This window comes from Raphanus sativus, unplaced genomic scaffold, assembly GCF_000801105.2.
Source record: "Raphanus sativus cultivar WK10039 unplaced genomic scaffold, ASM80110v3 Scaffold1603, whole genome shotgun sequence".
In the NCBI taxonomy this organism is placed as follows: Eukaryota; Viridiplantae; Streptophyta; class Magnoliopsida; order Brassicales; family Brassicaceae; genus Raphanus; species Raphanus sativus.
The window spans coordinates 1-20,791 of NW_026616912.1; the positions used below are offsets into that span (position 1 = coordinate 1).

At 36.4% G+C, this 20,791-nt stretch overlaps 7 protein-coding genes across 8 annotated transcripts; 1 reads left to right on the top strand and 6 right to left on the bottom strand.

The window, feature by feature from the left end:
* The first annotated feature begins 589 nt into the window (after positions 1–589).
* LOC108838988 (60S ribosomal protein L27a-2-like) lies at positions 590–1,204 on the top strand. Its single transcript, XM_018611836.2, has one exon. It carries the CDS (start codon positions 637–639, stop codon positions 1,075–1,077), a length of 441 nt encoding a protein of 146 aa, XP_018467338.1. The 5' UTR covers positions 590–636; the 3' UTR covers positions 1,078–1,204.
* Positions 1,205–2,547: 1,343 nt separating this feature from the next.
* LOC108822099 (glutamate--glyoxylate aminotransferase 1) lies at positions 2,548–5,573 on the bottom strand. Of its 2 annotated transcripts, XM_018595120.2 has the most exons (14): positions 5,394–5,570; positions 5,082–5,207; positions 4,916–4,981; positions 4,718–4,835; positions 4,549–4,630; positions 4,373–4,460; positions 4,115–4,273; positions 3,845–4,018; positions 3,604–3,735; positions 3,455–3,520; positions 3,309–3,373; positions 3,132–3,223; positions 2,899–3,055; positions 2,548–2,809 (listed from the first exon to the last, which is right to left on the bottom strand). In XM_018595120.2, exons 2-14 carry the CDS (start codon positions 5,187–5,189, stop codon positions 2,680–2,682), a joined length of 1,437 nt encoding a protein of 478 aa, XP_018450622.1. In that variant the 5' UTR covers positions 5,190–5,207; positions 5,394–5,570; the 3' UTR covers positions 2,548–2,679. The 2 variants fall into 2 exon arrangements, with proteins under 2 accessions (XP_018450622.1, XP_018450621.1); XM_018595119.2 differs by having other exon boundaries at positions 4,549–4,835; positions 5,394–5,573.
* Positions 5,574–6,318: 745 nt separating this feature from the next.
* On the bottom strand, positions 6,319–8,633 carry LOC108819742 (uncharacterized). Its single transcript, XM_056999088.1, has 7 exons — positions 8,249–8,633; positions 7,956–8,050; positions 7,766–7,869; positions 7,604–7,704; positions 7,430–7,533; positions 6,785–7,351; positions 6,319–6,696 (listed from the first exon to the last, which is right to left on the bottom strand). Exons 1-7 carry the CDS (start codon positions 8,495–8,497, stop codon positions 6,522–6,524), a joined length of 1,395 nt encoding a protein of 464 aa, XP_056855068.1. The 5' UTR covers positions 8,498–8,633; the 3' UTR covers positions 6,319–6,521.
* A 548-nt stretch (positions 8,634–9,181) lies between these two features.
* Positions 9,182–12,282, bottom strand: LOC108818954 (uncharacterized). Its single transcript, XM_018591917.2, has 7 exons — positions 11,742–12,282; positions 11,332–11,418; positions 11,040–11,249; positions 10,654–10,818; positions 10,485–10,538; positions 10,182–10,328; positions 9,182–9,790 (listed from the first exon to the last, which is right to left on the bottom strand). Exons 1-7 carry the CDS (start codon positions 11,928–11,930, stop codon positions 9,413–9,415), a joined length of 1,230 nt encoding a protein of 409 aa, XP_018447419.1. The 5' UTR covers positions 11,931–12,282; the 3' UTR covers positions 9,182–9,412.
* A 3,079-nt stretch (positions 12,283–15,361) lies between these two features.
* On the bottom strand, positions 15,362–15,985 carry LOC108821718 (pectinesterase inhibitor 12-like). Its single transcript, XM_018594710.2, has one exon. The coding sequence runs from the start codon at positions 15,983–15,985 to the stop codon at positions 15,485–15,487; it is 501 nt and encodes a 166-aa protein (XP_018450212.1). The 3' UTR covers positions 15,362–15,484.
* Positions 15,986–16,305: 320 nt separating this feature from the next.
* On the bottom strand, positions 16,306–18,045 carry LOC108820890 (2-phytyl-1,4-beta-naphthoquinone methyltransferase, chloroplastic-like). The gene is made up of 8 exons (XM_018593914.2): positions 17,853–18,045; positions 17,695–17,759; positions 17,497–17,587; positions 17,334–17,422; positions 17,091–17,224; positions 16,951–17,012; positions 16,762–16,861; positions 16,306–16,649 (listed from the first exon to the last, which is right to left on the bottom strand). The coding sequence occupies exons 1-8, from the start codon at positions 18,012–18,014 to the stop codon at positions 16,549–16,551; spliced, it is 804 nt and encodes a 267-aa protein (XP_018449416.1). The 5' UTR covers positions 18,015–18,045; the 3' UTR covers positions 16,306–16,548.
* A 335-nt stretch (positions 18,046–18,380) lies between these two features.
* LOC130504472 (homeobox protein knotted-1-like 6) lies at positions 18,381–20,467 on the bottom strand. Its single transcript, XM_056999086.1, has 2 exons — positions 18,963–20,467; positions 18,381–18,877 (listed from the first exon to the last, which is right to left on the bottom strand). Exons 1-2 carry the CDS (start codon positions 19,221–19,223, stop codon positions 18,758–18,760), a joined length of 381 nt encoding a protein of 126 aa, XP_056855066.1. The 5' UTR covers positions 19,224–20,467; the 3' UTR covers positions 18,381–18,757.
* Between the last annotated feature and the right edge of the window lie 324 nt (positions 20,468–20,791).

Below are 20,791 nucleotides of genomic sequence, written 5' to 3' on the forward strand. Positions count from 1 at the left end.
GAATTTAAAAATACTGATTTAAATGAAAAAATATTTTAAATACAAACTCTTAAAAAATTACCAAAATATTTGTTAAATTATTAATGAAATTTTTCATCGTAAAATATTCCGCGCTTCAAAAGCGCGGATCAAAATCTAGTTAATTGTTAAAACAGCCTGGTATATTACAAACTAATGGTACAAACTATGGCTCATATCTCAATCAATTCAACTATTACAAACTTAATAATTTACTAGACATTTACCTTTTTTTACTTTTGGTTTGCCCGGCATATCACAACTTTACTTTAATTAAAGACTGAGGAGACATTTAACAAGAAGGAAACGAACAAAAAAAAAGATTATAACCAAAAAAATTCAATGTCACAACCAAAACAACTGATAACCGAAAATAAAACTACCCAAAAAGCTGGTCAAGTAAAAAAATATCATTAGCACTAAAATCCGCAAGGCCCAAAACTAATCACTGATATCTTTCAAGCAATGATACTGTTCATATCATTGGGTCGAAAACACTCCACAAGGCCCATTAAAAAGCCCAAACATAAAACCCTAGCCTTTCATTTCCTATATAAAAAAACCTTATCTCTCTCACCTCCTCAGAAGGAAGCCCTAGGCAGTAGATCTGAATCAAAAATGGCGACGGCGCTGAAGAAGAACAGGAAGAAGAGAGGCCACGTCAGCGCGGGCCACGGTCGTATCGGAAAGCACCGCAAGCATCCCGGAGGCCGCGGAAACGCCGGAGGCATGCACCACCACCGGATCCTCTTCGACAAGTACCATCCCGGTTACTTCGGGAAAGTAGGGATGAGGTACTTCCACAAGCTCAGGAACAAGTTCTACAGCCCGATCGTCAACCTCGACAGGCTGTGGTCGCTGGTTCCCGAGGATGTGAAGGCGAAGGCGACCAAGGACAAGGTGCCGATGATCGACGTGACGCAGCACGGGTTCTTCAAGGTGCTCGGGAAAGGGCATTTGCCTGAGGGGAGGCCGTTTGTGGTGAAGGCCAAGCTTATTTCGAAGACTGCTGAGAAGAAGATCAAAGAGGCTGGTGGTGCTGTTGTGCTTACCGCCTAGGGTTTTCGATTGGTGTGTTTTAATTTGCTATCTTTTGGAATCGTTGTTGAACTCAGAGTTTGTTAAGCTTTATGGATTTTTTTGGAATCGGAGATCTTTTATTCAATATTTATTGGATTATCATGCATTTCGTGTTTGTTTTTGAATGTTTGCTATAGATTATTGACATTTGTTTCATTGAGTTTTTGATTGTATTTATTAATTTCTTAGGGATCATTTGCATGTTAGTGTCATTTCTCGTTATTGTTCCTCGATAGTCGTTTATGATTCATTCTAGGTTCAATGTTATAGCTTTGTTTGTCTTCGTAATGTGACATTATGTCTTATACTAACAAAGTTTGATAACTTTGTTTTTGTGAGAGATTGTATTGGTTTAGTCCACATTTCATCTTCATTTTCAAATTACGCATCAACATAGACTAGTGCAATGAACATTTTCTTTTTTTATCTCTTCAATAATTTCTTCGCCTTGCCTCCCCAATTCCCTTAGTCTAGTTTCTGCCAATTAGGCCTGAAAATTCATGATAAAATCTTTTAGTACCCCTAATCCTTCAAACTGTTCAAAAACGTGAATTGCTTGCTACTTATTATAGATCAGCTAGAGAAGAACACTAGTCTGGAGTGGACAACCGTTCCTGTCTATTTTTTCATATCCCTTGTAACACACAACCTTCACTCACCCATGCAACTGTCCCTTGCCGCTACTTGTACCATATAAAACTTTGAAGGTTGATGCATTCTAAGATTTTTATGTGCTGCACAAGAGATTAACACAAATAACTGTTTATAGCAAGCAAGCAAAGGAGTAAGTTGCTTAATGAGTCCTCTCACTTGCTCATCCTCAGAGAACATTGCTGGACTTGTCTCTTTGATACGATGAGAGTCATGGAGATCACAACTCCGAATTATTAAGATTTTCGCTCTTCTTGGGTGTTCATCTCAAAGCTCATTTGACACCTATTCTTACAATATGTCTTAGATTGTTATGTATGTACCCAAATGCCACCATGATTGAGGCCATCCCAGTATGTTCATGCTGTAATCAAACCGTTAATTCTTTTATTATCCGAAATCTCGAAACCTTTGCAAGGACTTAGAGCGCACCAGATTGAAAGAGCAGCCACAGACACTTGAGAACTCTTGTGACAACCCGCAAACAGAACTGCTCTGCTTCACTTGCGACAGAATCCTGATCAGTTGCTTTCCATTGCCAATTGTGTTCTTCTACTCTGTTTTCTTCTTTGCTCTTCATGTTACTTGCTTCATACACCAAAGACTGTCCTCTTTTTAATATTGATAAGGGTTTAGTATGTCAAGTTTAGGATAAGGGTTTATGTCAAGTTCCGGTTCTAGACTTTTTAATATCGATAAGGGTTTAAGTATGTCATGTTTGGGAATCATATTGTTTAATTAAAGTAGTTTGCAAGCTGGTTTGATATCCGTAAGATCTTATCAGTCTGCAACTGAAAATAGAGGAGACATGGAAGAGTTTTATAGAAATAGAAGAGTACTACAGAGATTTAGCTTTAAAGAGTGTAGCAGAACACAATAGGTTTGTTCCATCATATCATAACAAGAAGAAGAAAGGAGAAAGAAAGTAAATCACATTCTGGAATAACCAAAGCCATTATCATACTGAGTCATGAACTCGTCGTTGAACTTCTTGAAACTATCCATGATCTCCGGCATCTCCTCTTCCGCAGGCAAGATCGTTGTCCTCAGATGGAACACACTGTCAAAAAGAAAACAAGAAGAGATCATCAAAAGAGCAAGAATAAAAACCAAACTGGGTAAAAATTCTTTAGCTGTTTGTTGTCTTACCCTTCTTTCTGTCCAAATCCAGAGCCAGGAACTGTGGAGATTCCTGTGGCTTCTAAGAGCTTGAGACAGTAGAAAACGTCTGGCACTTTTCCTGCTTGCTTCGCAGCTTGGAGAGCTCCCGTTGGTAACCGTATTTGAGGAAACGAATACATTGCACCTACCATATATACATACACATCAGAATCAAACAGAAACAAGTAATGTCATGCTTCCTTTATTGTTGTTTTTCTTACCTTCTGTGAAATTGCAGACAACGTTCTTGCAGCTGTTGAATCCATCAGTCATGATCTTTGCTCTTCTTCTCAAAGATTCAAGAATCCCCTTGCTAGAATAATAATGTACATAATGATTCAATCCAGGGATGATGATGATGATCATGACTGCTTAACTGGCTTTATGTATATTAATACCTTTCACGGGCAAATTGATCATATGAGATGTCTCCAGGCTTTGGAGGACTAACCATCAAACCCATCTGCACCATTCACATCACTCTCAGAACGTACAGATGATTTTCTACAATCCACATGACGTTTAAGACTTGTTTATGACTTACAAAGATCTGTGCAGAGACATTGGGGCTGAGAGCAATTGAAGCAACCTTGTATATCTCTTCAACAACCTGCAAACCAAAACAAAAACATATCAATGCTTATGTTAACAGAAGTAACTTATAAAGCAGAGAGGAGGAGTCAAAAGACGAACCCTGGGAGGGATGTTAGTCATCTCAAAGTATCCACCTCTCTGTCCACACTCTCCCCAATAACCTTTAGAGACAGTGTGAAAAGACACAAGCTGGACTTCCTTGTTGAACGGCGAACCCATCTCCATCAAAACCTTTTAATTCTCAAAGAATGTTAACACAATGTTTATCACACAAACCAAGGCAACAAGTTTCATCAGTTAACATGAAAAAAACAAAAGGTGGTAGAAGAAGAAGCTGAACCTTCTTGGAGCTGATAAAGGGACGCTCATCCTGGTATATGTTCTGCTGATAAACTTCGTCTCCCAGAAGAACCAGTTTCTCGTTGTAACAGAACCTCAGTATCTCTTTTAAGTTGGCTTCGCTTAGACACTGACCAGTTGGGTTCCCAGGGTTAATGATCACCATTGCCCTTACCTGTGTATCACACCAATTTCAAGACAATTCAGTGACTTACTAAGTGCATTGACAATTGCAAGGAGAAGAAGGAATAAAAAAAAAAAGAGTGCTCACTGATATGCCTTGAGAACGAGCCTGAGCAACGGACTGTCTAAGGTTGTTGACATCAAGTCCCCAGTTCTCAGACTCATCGAGATAGTAAGGAACAAGAGAGCCACCTAAGAGTGATATGGTGGCTGAGTAGAGTGGATACTGTGGAACCGGAACTAGAATCTGCAGAACGGTAAAGAAAAAACAAACTTGTAAAAATGAAGTAGTGTCAGGAGTAACACCACAGCAGATACTAAGACCTCTTGGAACAGATGAGCTTACCCCGTCTCCCTCACCGCGTATAACACAGTTCAGGATCTGCATCACACCCTTGCTAGCTCCATCAGTGAGAAATATGAGTTCCGGATCACTGTGGATATGAAAAAATGACAAACAAAAAAAGGTCTGAGCTGGGTTTGCTTTCACAACAAAACATATTTCATGAAAGCAATCACCACCTTGGATAGCCATCACGTCTTTGAATGAACTCTGCAACCTCTTTCCTAACTCCTGGAAGGCCTCTTGAGTCACTGTAAGCACCTGATAACACAGAGAGAGAGAGAAGCAAAATAACTTTTTTGATAACCGGATAAAGTAATGAGTTTTTGGTGAAGATAATGATGATACCTAAACCGCCAGAAGTCAAGGAAAGATAATGCTTAGCTCTGGCAATAGCATCAGCTGGAAAAAGCATTCCAACATTTGGGTCATCTAGTAGAAACGGTGCTTGACAGAGCGCAACCACCTGCAAGTGATTGGTTTGTTATTTTAAACATCTAGGCCCCAGTCATAGATTGAAGTCTGAAGAATTATATATATAAATACCTGGCGAGGAAAAGTCAATGGCTTCTGTCCTAAAGCATGAGGGTTCCCAACGTTTGTGAAAATGATCTGTTTATGTAATATTCATCCCAAACTAGTCAGTCCTAAACTAACTAAAGAGATAAAACCAAAGATGTAGTAAAGGATACAAGAAAGTAGTGAAAAATACCTTTTTGCCTTCTTTCTGAAGCTCAGAAGCGCGGAGATAGAGCTCACCTCTGACCGCATACTGACACTTCTTCACGTTTTCATTCAGAAGTTCGTACTCTAAAGCCATTTCTCTCTCCTCTCACACCTTTTAAACAAAAAAAGAGAGTTTTTTTTTTGTGAGAATCCCACGTCAGCAATTCGAACCAGAACTCAAAAATCTACAGTAACTGATTCGTAATCATCGAGAGAGGAAAAAAAACATAAAGAATACAGAGAAAGGCGACGCCTTTTTCAAATGGGTATTGAAACTGATCCAGAGGAAACCACATACCTTCAAAAAAGCTCAAATCTTGTGAGACCCCCCCTAAAGGCTCTCTCTGTGGATGGTCAGTCACGTTCGAGAGCCAAAGCAAGAGGAGTGGGTGAGAGCACTATTGTATTAAAACTCGAAAGTGTGTGTCTTTAAGAAAAAACTTAAATAAAAAATATTAGGTGAAGCAGATTACAAATGTGTGTCTGACATGGATTTGGATCACTTCCTCAATCCAATCATTTATCATCTTTAAAGAAGGATGCAGCAGAGCCACTGAAATGGACGGACACGATTTATCAGATAAAAAGTCGTTAATGGACATAAGTCGTTATATTGGTAGAGAATAAAAAAATGTGGCGGAGATCACAGATTGAGAGATTGCGAGTTTTGTCGGGTATCAACCTCTTCTTCAGACAAGTTCTACTTTCGGTTTCACTACCAATAGGGTAGAGCCAAGTCTCCTTCATCTTTTTTTGTTTCGTCCTCTTTTAGATGTAAGTTTCCACATTCCACTCTCTTGACTCCTCAACACTCTCAAAGGCTTGAGCTGGTTTGTCCTCATGAGGTGATTCAAGGTCTTGAGTGTTAATGTGGTAAATACAACGTATAAGTGTATAACCATTAAGCGCCACATTACTATCATAATTATCTCTACTCTGCCATCTTATATAATGTTTTTGTGTCACCAATCAGATCTACAATCAAACTAGAATTTATAACTGTGATCAGATAAACCTGTGAAAGTATGATATGATATGATCAAAAACAGGCCGAGGAGTTGGCCTAGTGAATAAAATTCTTAAATTATTTAGTATGTGTCTGAGAGGTCATAGGTTCAAATTCTATTGAGAAGGATTTCCATTTCCTATCCAAAAGAAAGTGAATTTAAAATGGTTTTAGACTTTGCTCTAGGAGAATGCACGAACCTAGAACTTCATAGTCATTGCAGTAAGGTGTAGTAATCTGCAGGAAGCATGCAAAAGTTCCTGTTGTAACAAGCAAAGCTATACACATTTGTTAATGAACCATATGATGATGAAGCAGCTATATGTATATATAATAAGCCATTACATCAAACTTGAGCTCTAAGGTTTGTGTTGTAAGTTGTAACAAACAAAGCGCTATTATACACATTTGCCCCTCTCTCTATTCTCCTCCTAGCTTCCGCTGAGCTTTGTTCGGCATTGTCTGAGGACTCTGCCTGAACACATGTTTCCTACACCTCTCAAATATATTGTCGTATATCAAATCAAACTCCACACCTGCTCTCTCTCTATTCAGAATGAACATTATATGATCCGCCTCCACAATCTTGTAGTACCTAATTACACACATTCAACAAAACTCTTTTTATAATCATCCAACCTTCAAGAAACTCATCATCATCATCCAATATAACTACTACTAACCAAATCCCTGGCTGTAGCGGGAGACAATCATAGTCACTACTCACAACGAGACTACAATGCTCAACAGGAATCCGCGGATGAGTCATAGACACAGTGTTCAACGCTCCATCATTATCCCGCCAATCTTCATCTCTGTATCCCTTATAAGGCAGAGGCAAGTCACGAGGGTAGCACCACCGACTCATCTGCAAGACCCTGATGGAAAGCAGAGGATGTATACCCATCATCACCCCACCACCAAGAGGCTTTCCAGTGCGCTTGGTCGCGTAGCTGAAGTAGAACGTGTTAGGGAAAGTCTTGAGGTTAGCGTTGAGCTTCATCGTCTCTTGGATGGAGAGGTCAGGCAAGATCCAGTCTCCGGACGACGGTGCAAAAGGGCCAGCGTTTCCGAGAAGGCAGTCCACGAGGCCGCGTAGGCCTGTTTTTTTCCAGGACATGTTGAAATGGTCGAAACCGAAGGTGTAATAGGATTTGAGGTAAGAGATGTCTAGCCAGTCGTAGATGATGGCTCCAAGTCTACAAATCTGGAGTAAGCATATGGGTTTGAGGGACTTGCCATCTTCAGGCCTGGCATTGTTTTATATATACATTTTGAGTTAATAGTTCCAATGACGAGAAGGTAAGAGAGAAGAGAGTAAAACTCACTGGATCCCATCTAGGTAGGTTCGTGTACTCCCGTTTAATGCTCCTGACAAGGATGTTAAACTCAAAACCCAGTTCTCATTTGTGTTCTCATGACCATCAAACATCTGAAAACAACACAAGCAAGTCAGTTTCAAACAACAAAAACCAAAAAGTCTTTATTGTGTTTCGGTTTACCTTGTCAGAGAGCATTTGCTGCAACACACGAACAACTTGAGCACCAGCAGAGTGGCCAACAAAGTGAATAGGATGACCTTCATCCCATTCTTGATACTCCCCTGAAGTAGAGATTCATCAGCACAAAGAGTGAAACTAAAAAATAAAATAAAAAGACTAAACCTTTGTCATAAAAACGACCAAACTGAGAATGCCCACAAGCTTTGCTATGAGCTTCACCGTAATCAACTAGTCCACCTTTCAAATAATAAAATAACTCCCTCGCCCTATTTAAAAAAAGTATCAGTAACTCTTCTTCACTCTCAGACTATATATATTATAACAAAAAAAATTGAAATTTTCTTATTGTCACCTATCGTGTACACTAGTCAAAGAACCCAAATCAGGAACTAACACTCTCTCATCCTTCTTCTCAGCACCAGCAAAGTATGATAACCCACCTAACCTCTGCAAAAAATTACAAAACCTCAATTAACACACCATTGCATGACAAAAGAAAGAAGGTCAATTGTTGTTATTTTTTTGAATAAAATGTTAAATTTGATTCAAAAGAAAAATGTACTTTTTTACAAATGTGTAACTTTAGAGCCATAACTTTTTAACTTAAACATGGGGCTATGAAGGTAAAATGTTATGAACTCTTACTCCTTTGCCAAAACCGAAAATGCCATGGACTAAAACAATGGGAGTCAAGTCATTGACTTGTGTTGTTGTGTTCCCTTGTTTGATCACTTCAAAGGTGGGTTTGGGTTTGAAGATTGACTCAAGAAACGTCTGAGCGAGGTCTCCTGCGATGGCTGAACTGAAGAGGTAAAGCCCGAATAGAATATGAACGACGGAGCTTACTAAAAGCTCTGCTAGTTGAAGAGCTGACGTAAGCAACAATGGAATCATTCTTTCCTTAAAAGGTTTGATTTTGATCTCTCTTCTCTTTTCAGTGGTAAACGAAGATTGATGATTCCTAGAAAGTTTTTTATTCTGTTATTTTAATCAAGTAGTGTGAAAAGAAAAAGGGAATGTGTCAAGAGAAGAGGCTCTGTGTTGACAGTGGAACAAGATGACAAAAAAAACTAATCAATGTATGTATGAACTAAGAGAAGTTGTCTACTTCTTTTTCTCGTTTGCTTCTAGAAGTGTGTGGAGAAACGAGCTCTCTGAGTTTTACCTTTCTCTGCCTAAAACGTCCAATGAAAGAAAGACTCGCATTTTATTTTTATTTTTTTTACAAGAATAATAGTTTTCTTCTCTGGGAGAGACGCGTCTGGAGAGTCAAGAAAAGCTCCAAGGAATGTGTGTTCTTGATTGATGGCTTCTCCTATGTGGATGCCACGTGCTTATTTTGGAAATAAAGTGGGTCCCTCTGAGACATGGGTTGGACCAAACAATCTGAATAAAACCTGTTGCAGTTTATAACATTTTGATCAAATGAAGTAAAAATAAGGTTTCATGTTTCGTGAAATGTCGTATGAGTTTAATCCATTGTTAACTTTGAGTATTTTAACTCGTTAGAAAAAATATAATTTAATGAATGTAAATGTAACAATTCACATTCATCATTTTTTAACACATTAATTCGAATAAAAAGAAATGGTAAAAGTTCGTACAATCCAAAGAATCAGCACAACCTTTCAAACAGCACATTCATCATTTACACATTTGATAACATTAATCAATCGGTTAACTTCTTCTCTCACAAATATTTTTTGAAAAAATCTCCGGATCTTTGTCCCGAGCCCTCAATCCCCCAAAAAATCTCATCTACGTATGCTGAAAAGTGTAAACACACAGTTTACTTCTTTCTTGTTTTCTTTATGGACATTTCGAGTTTTTACCAGGTCCTCCATAATAAAAATAGTTACCCCAAACCCGGTTTACTCCTCCTCTTATGTCATAACAATTAGGATGATCCGCAAGAACTCTAAGATTAGATATCGGGATAAGTGTATTGTCCCAATCTACCACCTCAAGATTCCTAAAGTACGATGATCTTCCAAATCCTTCGCCGGCAAAATGGCCACTTCCCATTTGAGTCGAAGTATGCGAACCATCAGGTCGTGTGTTAACGATCTCCCCACCGAACTGGACCATGTTCCCATGCTCCATCAGGTGCGTGAACAAAGAAATGGGCCAATACCCGACTAGTGTACCTGACCCGAATTGGAGCCACCAGTGGCCGTGTTTTGGGTCCTACACATGTTTTTTTTTATTTGAAGAAGTAATTAGTAGGATCATTCTACGTTCACATGTAAAAGTTGGAGTGAGCTGTGTGACCGTGCAAAGCATTTGATGGATAAGCCATGTGCATGGTTTTAATCAAGAATAGTAATATGATTTCTACATTAACGCCAAAATAAGTTAATAAATGGTGAGGAGACATGTCTACTAAATTAACATGACGTGCAATAATTATTAGGTTTTGACGCTTGAATTCCCTTGCCAAATAGGTTTAGAACATAGATAAAGAAATAAAATGAAATATCATATTAATATTCTAAATTAGGTGATTATATAAAAGATAGTAATCTCAATTTTAGGATGAGATTAAAACAATTTAAATATGTTGAAGATGACAAATTACCTTCCATATCAATAGACTTATATCGAATTGTCCACCTTTATATGACGAAACCGGAGAAATAGCAGCTCCGATCGCAATTCTGTTGTTTGTCTGAATAAAACCGGAACACAACAAGTTATAGCATCCTGTTGCCTGGTAGGCATCCGACTGCAAAAAGATAGAGTAGAGATGTCCGTAACATTTTAGTATATTATATTTTAGAAAGACAAAAACAAAAAAAAAAAAGTTTTTGAGTTACAGTTTTGAAGTTGGATGAACCAAATTTTAGCAAAAAAAAAAAGTTGGATGAAAGTATATGCATACCGTCCAATAGGTGAAGAATCTTGGGTTAGTGTCTCCGTACAGCTCCGGGCTAACCTGTCCGACATAATCAAAATGCTAAGAATTTAGATAGTTTTGTGAAAGTAAATAAGATAAATAATAAAAAAAATTAAATAATTATTGACAAATAGGGGAGATGTATGGCACGTGCCTGCCAACCAGCTTCGATGGTATTAAGATCGTCGGCGAAAGAACCGGCGATGACCCAAATCTGAGATAGACTAAACTCGTTTTTGCTGCTTACTTGTGGCGTCCACACGTTTATACTCGCTTTTGCTCCGTAGTATTTACTTCCCGATACGTATCCCACCGCATGCTACACGTATTATATATAAGAGCCCTTATAATAATTGTATTGAAATATAGTCTAATTTTTTTCGAACAAATAACTGTACTCTCTGACAAGTAAAGTAACATTCTGTTAGTGGCATTGCAAAGATTTGCGAGAAAGGTAGTTCTTGTTATTACTCCTCTTCTTAAAGTTAAATAAATAAAAAGTAACAAGTTCTGACTTCTAGCTAAAGTAATAATGAGTACCTCGTGGCCGCTAGTGCTCGAGTCCCTTTTCACGCGCCTTATTTTGCGACCAAATCTACGGACTGAACTTGCTCTTAACATGTCTTGCTCCGTTGTTCTTCTGATTGGAATTGTACCTTCTGGACAAAACTCACCGGTTAAACTCCAAAGCTGAAAATCTTCATGGGATTCATTTTCTTGGCTATGCCCTTTGGGCATATCTGGTGGATCCTGAACATGTTTTCATATAATTTAGAGGCTTTGACCTTTGGGATTAAAACAATTATGATAACAACAAGAAATGAGTTATTACCATTGGTCTTTGTCCTTTTAACAAGGGATGATCAAAAGCAGGCTGGTGATGAGATGGAACACAATCTATAGTATCTCCATCTGGGCTCTGAAATTATCACAAGAACATTAGTCAGAAGTCAGAACTATTCTTAATTAATGGTGTAATTTACATTCGCTTATGAATTTTTTTAAGAAAAAAAAAACATTTCTGAGATTTTTTTTTCAAAGTGAGAAACTAAGGAAAGAGTAAATTAAATTTTGGGAACAATATCACCGTAATATTTAAAAAAAAATCTCAAGATTTTTTAGTAAAATATTTATTATGATTTTTTGTTTCTTAAAAATCACGTAATGCCTCTATAAACGAACACACGGCTCGAACTTAGTTTAGACATACAGAAGAAACAATATATAGTAGTTTTAAGTTACCGGAATGGTCTTAACGGCGGGTTTATTGATCCTTTGGAGGTGTTCTCTGATGAGTTTCAGCTTCTGAATCTCATGTTGAGGCCGGAGAGTCACGCTTTCGTTTGTGGCATTATGTAGAGAAGAAGAGGAGAAAGGAGAAGAGAAGAGGCAGAGTAAGAGAATGAAAGTGAAGATAAAACAAGAAGACATTGTAATGGCTGAGGAATCTCCTAGTTTTCACTGTAGTGACTTTTCAGAAGGATATGAAAAACGCTATTTGTGCGTGATGTTAGATGAAAGCCAGACATTTATTGCAAGTTATTGTTGTTGTTCGTCTTCTTCATGTCACTGACACATCTTTCCAACAAACCCCATTAAAGATATAATGACTTCTCTAAGGAAAACTCACAGCCCCCAAAATCCAAGAATTAATGAATGAACTCACTCCCCCCCAAAATAAATGTGATATGGAGTATATACGAAGCTTAGATTAGTAAAGTTTTTGGGGCATGTGGGCTTACACAGAGGGTGGTATAAATACTGAGTAGTTATGTTATCATGGAATGGTGTTTATTTACTTTTTATTAGGGTTTTGTGATTAATTTTACATATTTAAAGAGAGAAGATATTGATGTAGCTTTATCGATATGTGAAAGCGATGGTATTTTATAGTAATGCGAGGAAAGATTTGTAAACTTGGATTTGGTTTGAAAGACGTAAATTGATGTTTTTAAGATAGAAATTGAAAACTTTAAATCTTGATTTTCTCAAAGATCTTTGCTTTCTTATTGTTATTCACATATTCTCCATGGCTAGATATACCTCTCTACCTCGTATTTGAATACCCAGCAAATTTTAATTCGCTAAAAAAAAGAAACTAACTCTCCTTTTATATATTTCCAATTTGTCAAATAAAATTTGGTACGTATGAGTTGTTTGATTTCTTATGAATATACTAAAGGGTACATATTGTCCTTTCCTAGATATTTAACAACATAGCTTTTTTTGACCAAATTTAACAACATAGCTAATTGTTCCATAATTTAAGCATTTGGACATTTTGATTTCGAAAAACATTAAAAAAGCCTGGATCTTCATGTGACTATACAAACCAACGAAATACATGGATGGAGTACTTAGGTTCCAACATCAAAACTCCAAGAGCACGTTCGTTAAATATTCTAACCCGAATTTCTTTTGAAATTTTATGGTTTGATTTTCTAAAAACATATCCACACTAATTTGCTAATTAACATTTTCAACATTGATTTAGGCCAAATGGCAGTATATTCAATATATAACAAAAAGATAAGAATAACTATATGAGTTTGGTTCGTATAGTACATACTAAGAAATGAGAACCATAGCACGATACTTTTAGATATTTGGGTCCCGGTCATCCTCTATGTAAACTGATACCATATCGTTCACTTGATATCGCCATTGAAAAATAAACAAATCAAGTCAAGTGGTTGATTATCGTCGTTGTGAAAACCGTGGAAATTTTTTTACTTACATATATAGTCACCTTATAATTACTACATAACTTGGTTGAGAAGAATAGTCTATAAAGCAAGTAGAAAGTGTGTAAAGAAGAAACTCGAGAGTGTCTTTGTTAGAATGATATTGTCCGGTCTTTAAAATCGAGGGAATGATTGGGAGCCAAAAGCATGCAAACATGTCATGTTTGCCTTTGAGTTGCTATTTAATTCTTTCTTTTGTAATTGCAATTTAATATTTAGTTCCATCATTAAGAAAAACATGATTGACAATGACCTTCACTAATCTCACATCCATTAAACATCCGTCCGCACAAAAAAAAGCGTTTCATATTAAAGATAATTCAGATGCCAATTAAAAAAATCAGATGCCAATAGTTTAATTTTTGATGGAACACAGCAACTACAGTAAAATGCTAAACAATAGTTTTATGTGCGCCGCTACCTATGATAAATTTAAATGCATGAGCATTGAGTGGGTGCACGTACATTACTTTCCTCTCTAATTTCTGTATATTCTAAAAAACTACTAGTATCATTTATTATTTTACTTTTGTTCCAGCCATAAACTATTACAAAAAAAGTTGATCAGACCTCACGATTAAGTTCAGAACAACCGAATCTCCCCTTGATCTAAACGAAAAAAAAAAACTAATTAGTGTTAGAGAAACATTTTAATAATCAAGTTACAAAAAAAAAACATTTTAATAATTAACTGATAGGGAGACCGGAGACGGAAGGAAAAAAAGGTGAAGATAATTAAAGATGAAAAGCTAACAAAAGGATGATGGGAACAGTTTGATGTAAGAGCAATGATCGTGTCTCTAAAGCACTAAAGCAACCTCGAGCACAGTTTATTTTCCAATTTTATCTCGACCCAAACCAGTTAATTGAGATCATTAAGGAGTACCATGTAAACTATTTGAAACAAAGTACGATTCGGCGTTGGATTTATTAACTATGATATGATGAGTCATTATTTACAAAAGCGGCGTGAAAGACGTTAATGTTCGGACCATGCATGAACTTCGCTAAGGGTACATCATCATGGATTCTCATATTGTGAGCTGTCCATTGATTTTGCCATGAAAATATTGTAGCTGCAAGGCTGCATATTTAAATTTTGAAAAGGAAATTCATTCTTAAAATCCAAATTGCAATACGTAGAAGTGCTCATACTTTTATTATAGTGTTTATTATCTCATATTCTGAATGTTCAATTCCAATTCATAAACTTGATAAATCAAGTGTTAATTATATTGTATATTTTAACATAGCCATTTTAATCATATGATTAGTTATATTGTGTGTTTCACAACAAGAATATGGATCCGGTGTCTTTCACATTTCTATAGACTTAGAGCACATTGGCGAACCTTGGTAGGGACAAAGGGTGCACATGCCCCCTTAATAATTTTAAAATTTAGTATATTTCTTAACAAATTTATGTCTACACCTATACTCATATGTAAGTTTACACCTATTCTAGCATTTGTGCCTCACTGAAAGAATTCTTTGAAATCATAAGTTAACTACTCCCTCTGTTTAAAAAAAAATGCATATCCTAAATTTTTCACATATATTAAGAAAATACATTAAATTTGATTGTAAATGCATTAATTTTTTGTGAATAACAATTTTCCATAATTTTTAACCAATAAAAATCCAACAAAAACTATTAATATTTTTGAAGTTAACAATTTTTTAATAAATAATACATTGAAAAGGTTAAAAAAGTATATTTTTGAAACAATTTTTTTTTTAGAATGGAGATTTTTATGATACGGAGAGAGTACAAGTTTCGAAAAACTTGAAACATCATTAAATGAAAAAGTTTCACGTGCATGGTTAAGTCTGAAATGAAATATGATCTCGTTCCTCCAAATACCCTAAGCTAGAAACTTAATAAAACATGTACTATGGCTGTGGTTATATGGTTTTCTCCTCTCCAAAATCCAATTTTGTTTAGAGCTATAAACTCCTAATAAAAGCAGATAAACTAGAAATATATCACGAGTAGCTAACTAGTATAACACTACAAATTATAACATTTAAGACTGAAACAGAAAATGACATTTTTGAATTAGAAACCGATGTCCAAACATTTTCCACCTACAGACAACACACAAGATTTTCCCCTTAATTTCCACCTTTTTCTTGTTTAAATCCGAAATTAGTCCAAATTAAATACATATAAAATACATACTCGAAAAAAGAAATATATATATCTTTTTCCCTCTGAAACCCCAATTTTCCTTTGATAAATCATGGTTTAACAAGGGTAGAAAGAGCCAAACAATTATCAGCCATCTTGTACAAAACCCCTGCGGATTTATAAACGACGTTATCCCCACGAGCTCCCTTCATCGTCTCGCTGCAAGTATCGTAGTCCGTTAACGCAGCACTAAGGTTAATGTTAAGGCTAAAACGATCACCTTCCTTGATGTTCTTAAGGGCCTTGTCCAAATTGTCAAACGCGCTATTGAAGTTGGACAAACAAGTCGAAACACCAACGTCAAGTACTTTCATCTCTTTCTTGGCGATATATCTTGCTTGCCTCGTCCTCTTCATTAGCTCTGCTATGGCCACATCCGTAGCTGCGTTCACGTTCCTTAGACCCTTAATGGTGCCTCTGCACAATGCAGGAAAATCAGTCACCGTGCAAGGGTCGTCGAGAAAGATACTAAACGCTGCCGCGCTTTTGCATGAGGCGGCGAGGAGGAGGAAGATCGTTCCTAGGACGGTCACCTGGAGATTGATAGACATTCTTGTGTGTTATATATAAGGAAACGTACGTTCTTGTGCTTGTGATTGAGCACTAGGTTTGATGAAAAGGAAGGAAGTGAGTTTTATGTATATGGGCATGCAAAAAAATGTTATATATAGTGTTTTTTTTTAACAAATGATCTGAGAGAATATCCAGCGGTGAATTAGACCGGAATATATCTATTTTGCTATGTTTGTTAGTTAGGCAAGTAAGTGGTTATTTTGTTGTTTTTCTATTTAGAGGAAAAATCATGGTTTGTTTCAACATATATGGAACTTTCTCTGCAACTGATTTGTGTTTTGAGTTGCATGTGGAGGACTTAGATAAGTACCTAAAATATATATCTGGAAGAAGGTGTTCCAGAAACGTCTGATTTACATTATTTTGGATAGCTTGTTTATCATATGAAGATGTGCAATGGTATAACTAATACATCTGATTAGAAGTCTCAATACATCGAAGAAGGATAGATAACAATTTTAGATCAATCTTCAACATTTTAAAACAAATCTTTTCTTTTTCTCAACAATGAAGTTGTGTTGGTGGTTGAATGCTGTTCTGTTTACCTCAAGGCGACCAAATTCCCCATGAAACCACCACCAATCTCATAATGGCGTGCACTTGAGAATCCAGCTTCTAGAGCAAGAGTCTCCAGCTCTTCTCCTGCAAAACAACAATTCCATATTCCCATTCAGCCCTTCACTAAAAGACCAATGCTAAAGAACAAACTCAAGATGATATATACACTATAGTAAGTCTTAAAGAAGAAACAAACCTGTAAGGTACTCACTGATTGAATACTTTAGATATTCATACTCCTTTGCAAGATCATAAAGAGTAGCCACAGGGACAACTACATTGTCAATCATCCAATCCTTTTGCAATAACCAAAAAAAAAAACAGAACCAGCCAAATTATTTTCCTTTGAAAACATAAAATTTCCAAATTAAAACAGAACAAGCACCTGCATAAACGTCGTAACTGACTGATTGCTCTTATTGAAATCAAGTATGGACACTCTCGAACCTGAAAACCAAACAGAAGACAACTAAGCAAGCATATACCACAAAGTTTTTCTATACAAATGCAATGTATAATAAATACCTGGTTTCAGAACCCGATACATCTCCCTCATGGCTCTATGCCTATCAACAACGTTTCTAAGACCATAACCCATCGTTATCGCATCGAACTCACAGTCATCAAATGGCAAATCAGTAGCATCACCTTCAATCCACCTACCAGAGAATACATACATACTAAACGGTAAGTCTTTCCCCCCCCAAGAGATGTTGTTACATTCACCAACAACAAAGCATGAAATTGTTACCAGTAAGTAGTGCTCACTCTATACACTTGTAGCAAGACCTCCCTCTAAGCTTCTGTCTAGAAGCTGCAACAGCTAGTTGTTCAGAAGAGAAATCCAAACCCATCACCTATAAACCAAACCCCAAAAAAAATTAATAAACCAAGCAAACCACAGTTGAAGAACACAATAAATCAATCAAACCTTTCCAGTTGGACCAACTTTCTCAGACAAGAGAAAGGCTAAATCACCACTTCCACAACACAAGTCAAGAACTTTATCTCCTGTTCTCGCTCTAATCTCAATATAAACGAGACCCAACATCAAAAGGAAGGATTTTTTCTTTTTTTTAAACATAACGAAAGAGATTGAATTTTGTCTTATATCACCACACATTCTCACCCGCTCCAGGAAACAGCCATGCTCTTCCAGATACGATGTTGTCCTAAGCTTAAGAGATCATTCAGCTAAAAATGCCATACAAGGATATACATAAAGCTCAAGCTCAAAGGAGAGGAGAGGAGAAAAGAAAAGAGACAAAAGGGGGACTGATTCGAAACGTTATCGTAAACAGGAGCAATGCGGTTGAATAGAGTCTGACGTTCGCTGGATGAGTTCGAAGACTTAACCACCAATCTCCGTCGCGAAGAATGGAGTTTCGCCGGGAGCTGGCCGTGGCCGGTGAAGGTCACCGGGAAGACGATACCAAGTAGAGCCGACATTTTTTTGGAGGTGATTAAACGATTACGTATCGATGTCTGTTTTGTTCAAGTTATACGGATTGGGTCAAGCTTACAGTTAAGTATTGGGCCGAGTTCGGCTCAATATGAGTTGATTTGAGACCCATCTTCAAAAAGAATTAAAACAAAAGATGGACGAGGGTGTAGTTAGTAAAACTCATGGGCATTCAGTGTGGACCCAAGTAAAAACCAAACCGTGATTCTTGGTTTTCGGTTTCGATATAGGTTTCTACACAGAAACCAATCAGCAAGATTTGAAAATTAAATCGTTTTGTGGTTTGATTTAAATACTAACCAATCTGTTAACATAATGGAATTGGAAATAAACGAGTTTTGTGAATTCACAACTGACTGAATTTAGGTTTTTTTTCTCCAAATAAATACCAGATACAAAACATTTTTTGTTCAACTCTAAAAATATAATAGTATCCAAGACCAAACTGTATAACCCGAACTTTAAACGAACCGAACCAACATATAGTTTACAAAGCATTTGACGAAGACTTTTTTTGTCCCTTGATTCTTTCCTACATGTGACTCGAGTAAATTATTCATTCATGTATCCCAACCTTCACTGCTCTTTTTCCATTTTTTTCTTCTTCTTCTTTTGTCGGCAAATCAAAGCAGAATTTATGCTTAAAAGGAAACATGTCAATACAAGCATATTTCTTTTCTTTTACTTCAACGTTAAATAGCATCATGCATTCTCATTACTAGATCGTCCATCATGCATAAGGCATATTCTCTGACTGATTCCAATGACGTTTTCTTTGGTTTATAAACCAATTGTTGATCTGTTTTTGGTCTAACCCCGTTGCATCAGCTAATGCTATCTTATCACCTTCCTGTACACATCCACATGATTCATGTTAAATATATAGTTGTAACCGTGGTTAGCTCGATGTAACATAAAGTGTATTTTTGGCTTACAGTAGGGTAAGGCCATTTATAGTGAACACTCCACCAATCGAGTAGCGCTTGTCTTGCTTCTCGTGGTAGCTTTCCTTTCTTCTTCTTCTTTGAAAACTCCAGCTTTAATGAGCTTATACCGCTTCCGAATTTGCGAAGCAACCTGTCCTTGAGATCACGGTCTTCGCATATTTGTTTCCCATCCTGTAATATCTCATCGCCTCCACTTAATTCCTCGTCAGATGAAACTGCACCATCCTCTGGCACACGCAAAATGGTCATTCAGTAATTAACTTCTAGACATTCAAATGAACTAAACAAATTTCACATGCACGTAGAGATGAATGGTTTACAGAAAGTTTGTTGACAACTAAAGGACAGTCACTAAAATGAAAATAGTACATTATTTGCAGCAATAAAGTTAGAGCCGGCTTAACGGCTAAGTGGCTCAACAAGAAGAGGGCAAAAATGGAAAAGAAACCGCCGCAGTGAATAGTTCACTCCATTGACACTGTGTCAGAAGAGAGGACTTATAGTCTTGTCTCCATGAGGACACATCCCCCACACCGGCCCTACTTCATCATCCAAATGGGACTATGACATGTGATCATTGTGAACCCCCGGAAATAACGCTACGCCTCCCATTTATGTTCTTCTCCCCCACAACACCCAAGTTTTCATTTTCATTCTCTCTTCAATAAATTTGCACATTTATATATAATGCCCCAACGACTCTACTGACCCACTTACACAAAGCTTCCTGACATCAAACTCAGCCCCAAAAGATGATTCAAGAAACATTGCCTGATTTTATAATAGGTTTGACTGTGTGACAGAACGATATAGTCGGAGAAAGCAACCGTATTTACTTCCGAACTAAATGAGTTCAAGTCAGTCACGCATATAAGATAATGGACTAGCATTATAGATCGAAAGTTTATAGTATTAAAATATGTAAAAACTATAAAAAATCTCTAAAAAAGTTATCACATTACTGTCCACAGACATTTTCCGAAGAAGGCAAGTCATGCAATGGGATATGTCCACATCCAATTCTTGGCAATGGCTAAAGATATAGCCAAAAAGCCAAAGAATTCTACAAAAAGCCCATGGCAATCAGGAACAATCTCATAAATCAAATGCACACATCACCAGAGAAGGCAATATAAATTAAATAATAAACATCTTAAAACATTTAAAACATGAGATGATCACGGTGATGTCAGAAACTATTGAAAGGGGTGCTTAATGTCCATATTGTATACACATATATTGACAAAAAAATAGTTTGTAGTTATATTATCACATTTTCAGCTATGCATTGACTGCTTACGAAATAGGATTGACCAAATAAGGGATAACCAAGATCACTTTCAATGGAGGTTCCCAATTATAATTTCTCTCAAAAACAAAAACCAATAAGCAAAGAGAAATACCCTAGGATAACCATAAATATTTTATTAAAGATGTATATATACCTATAGGATTAACTAATCTATATCCTAGATTTTATAGTTAAGGTAGGGTTTTAGGATTGAGGTTTAACTTTTTTTTTAACAAAAGACAAATCTTAAAATTTGAAAATAAAATTTTTACAAATATTTTGAAAAAACATTTTCAAATTTCAAAAGGAAATTTTAAAAATTCAAAAAGAATAATAAAAAGTTAGATTTGAAAAAATAAACTATAGAAAAATTATTATTTTTAATTTCTTAAAAATATTTTTATTTATTTGTATTTATATATCTAGGGCACACAAATCTTTTACCTATTAAATAAAACATTTTGGTTTTTTTCATCTTAAATATTTTTTGTGATAAAAACTTGAAAAATGTCTATTTTAAAGAATT

Coding starts and splice junctions, on each gene's coding strand:
- LOC108838988 (XM_018611836.2), top strand. CDS start 637: ATGGCGACGGCGCTGAAGAAGAACAGGAAGAAGAGAGGCCACGTCAGC.
- LOC108822099 (XM_018595119.2), bottom strand. CDS start 5,189: ATGGCTTTAGAGTACGAACTTCTGAATGAAAACGTGAAGAAGTGTCAG. Junction 4,836..4,915: donor CATTGACTTTTCCTCGCCAG/GTATTTATATAT, acceptor AATCACTTGCAG/GTGGTTGCGCTCTGTCAAGC. Junction 3,736..3,844: donor CCTTTATCAGCTCCAAGAAG/GTTCAGCTTCTT, acceptor GAGAATTAAAAG/GTTTTGATGGAGATGGGTTC.
- LOC108819742 (XM_056999088.1), bottom strand. CDS start 8,497: ATGATTCCATTGTTGCTTACGTCAGCTCTTCAACTAGCAGAGCTTTTA. Junction 7,870..7,955: donor TTGACTAGTGTACACGATAG/GTGACAATAAGA, acceptor TTTTTTAAATAG/GGCGAGGGAGTTATTTTATT. Junction 6,697..6,784: donor CCGCTACAGCCAGGGATTTG/GTTAGTAGTAGT, acceptor GTGTGTAATTAG/GTACTACAAGATTGTGGAGG.
- LOC108818954 (XM_018591917.2), bottom strand. CDS start 11,930: ATGTCTTCTTGTTTTATCTTCACTTTCATTCTCTTACTCTGCCTCTTC. Junction 10,819..11,039: donor CGAGCACTAGCGGCCACGAG/GTACTCATTATT, acceptor TAATACGTGTAG/CATGCGGTGGGATACGTATC. Junction 9,791..10,181: donor TAAGTCTATTGATATGGAAG/GTAATTTGTCAT, acceptor AAACATGTGTAG/GACCCAAAACACGGCCACTG.
- LOC108821718 (XM_018594710.2), bottom strand. CDS start 15,985: ATGTCTATCAATCTCCAGGTGACCGTCCTAGGAACGATCTTCCTCCTC.
- LOC108820890 (XM_018593914.2), bottom strand. CDS start 18,014: ATGTCGGCTCTACTTGGTATCGTCTTCCCGGTGACCTTCACCGGCCAC. Junction 17,760..17,852: donor TTGCTCCTGTTTACGATAAC/GTTTCGAATCAG, acceptor TGGCATTTTTAG/CTGAATGATCTCTTAAGCTT. Junction 16,650..16,761: donor AATCAGTGAGTACCTTACAG/GTTTGTTTCTTC, acceptor GTTGTTTTGCAG/GAGAAGAGCTGGAGACTCTT.
- LOC130504472 (XM_056999086.1), bottom strand. CDS start 19,223: ATGACCATTTTGCGTGTGCCAGAGGATGGTGCAGTTTCATCTGACGAG. Junction 18,878..18,962: donor ATAAATGGCCTTACCCTACT/GTAAGCCAAAAA, acceptor GGATGTGTACAG/GAAGGTGATAAGATAGCATT.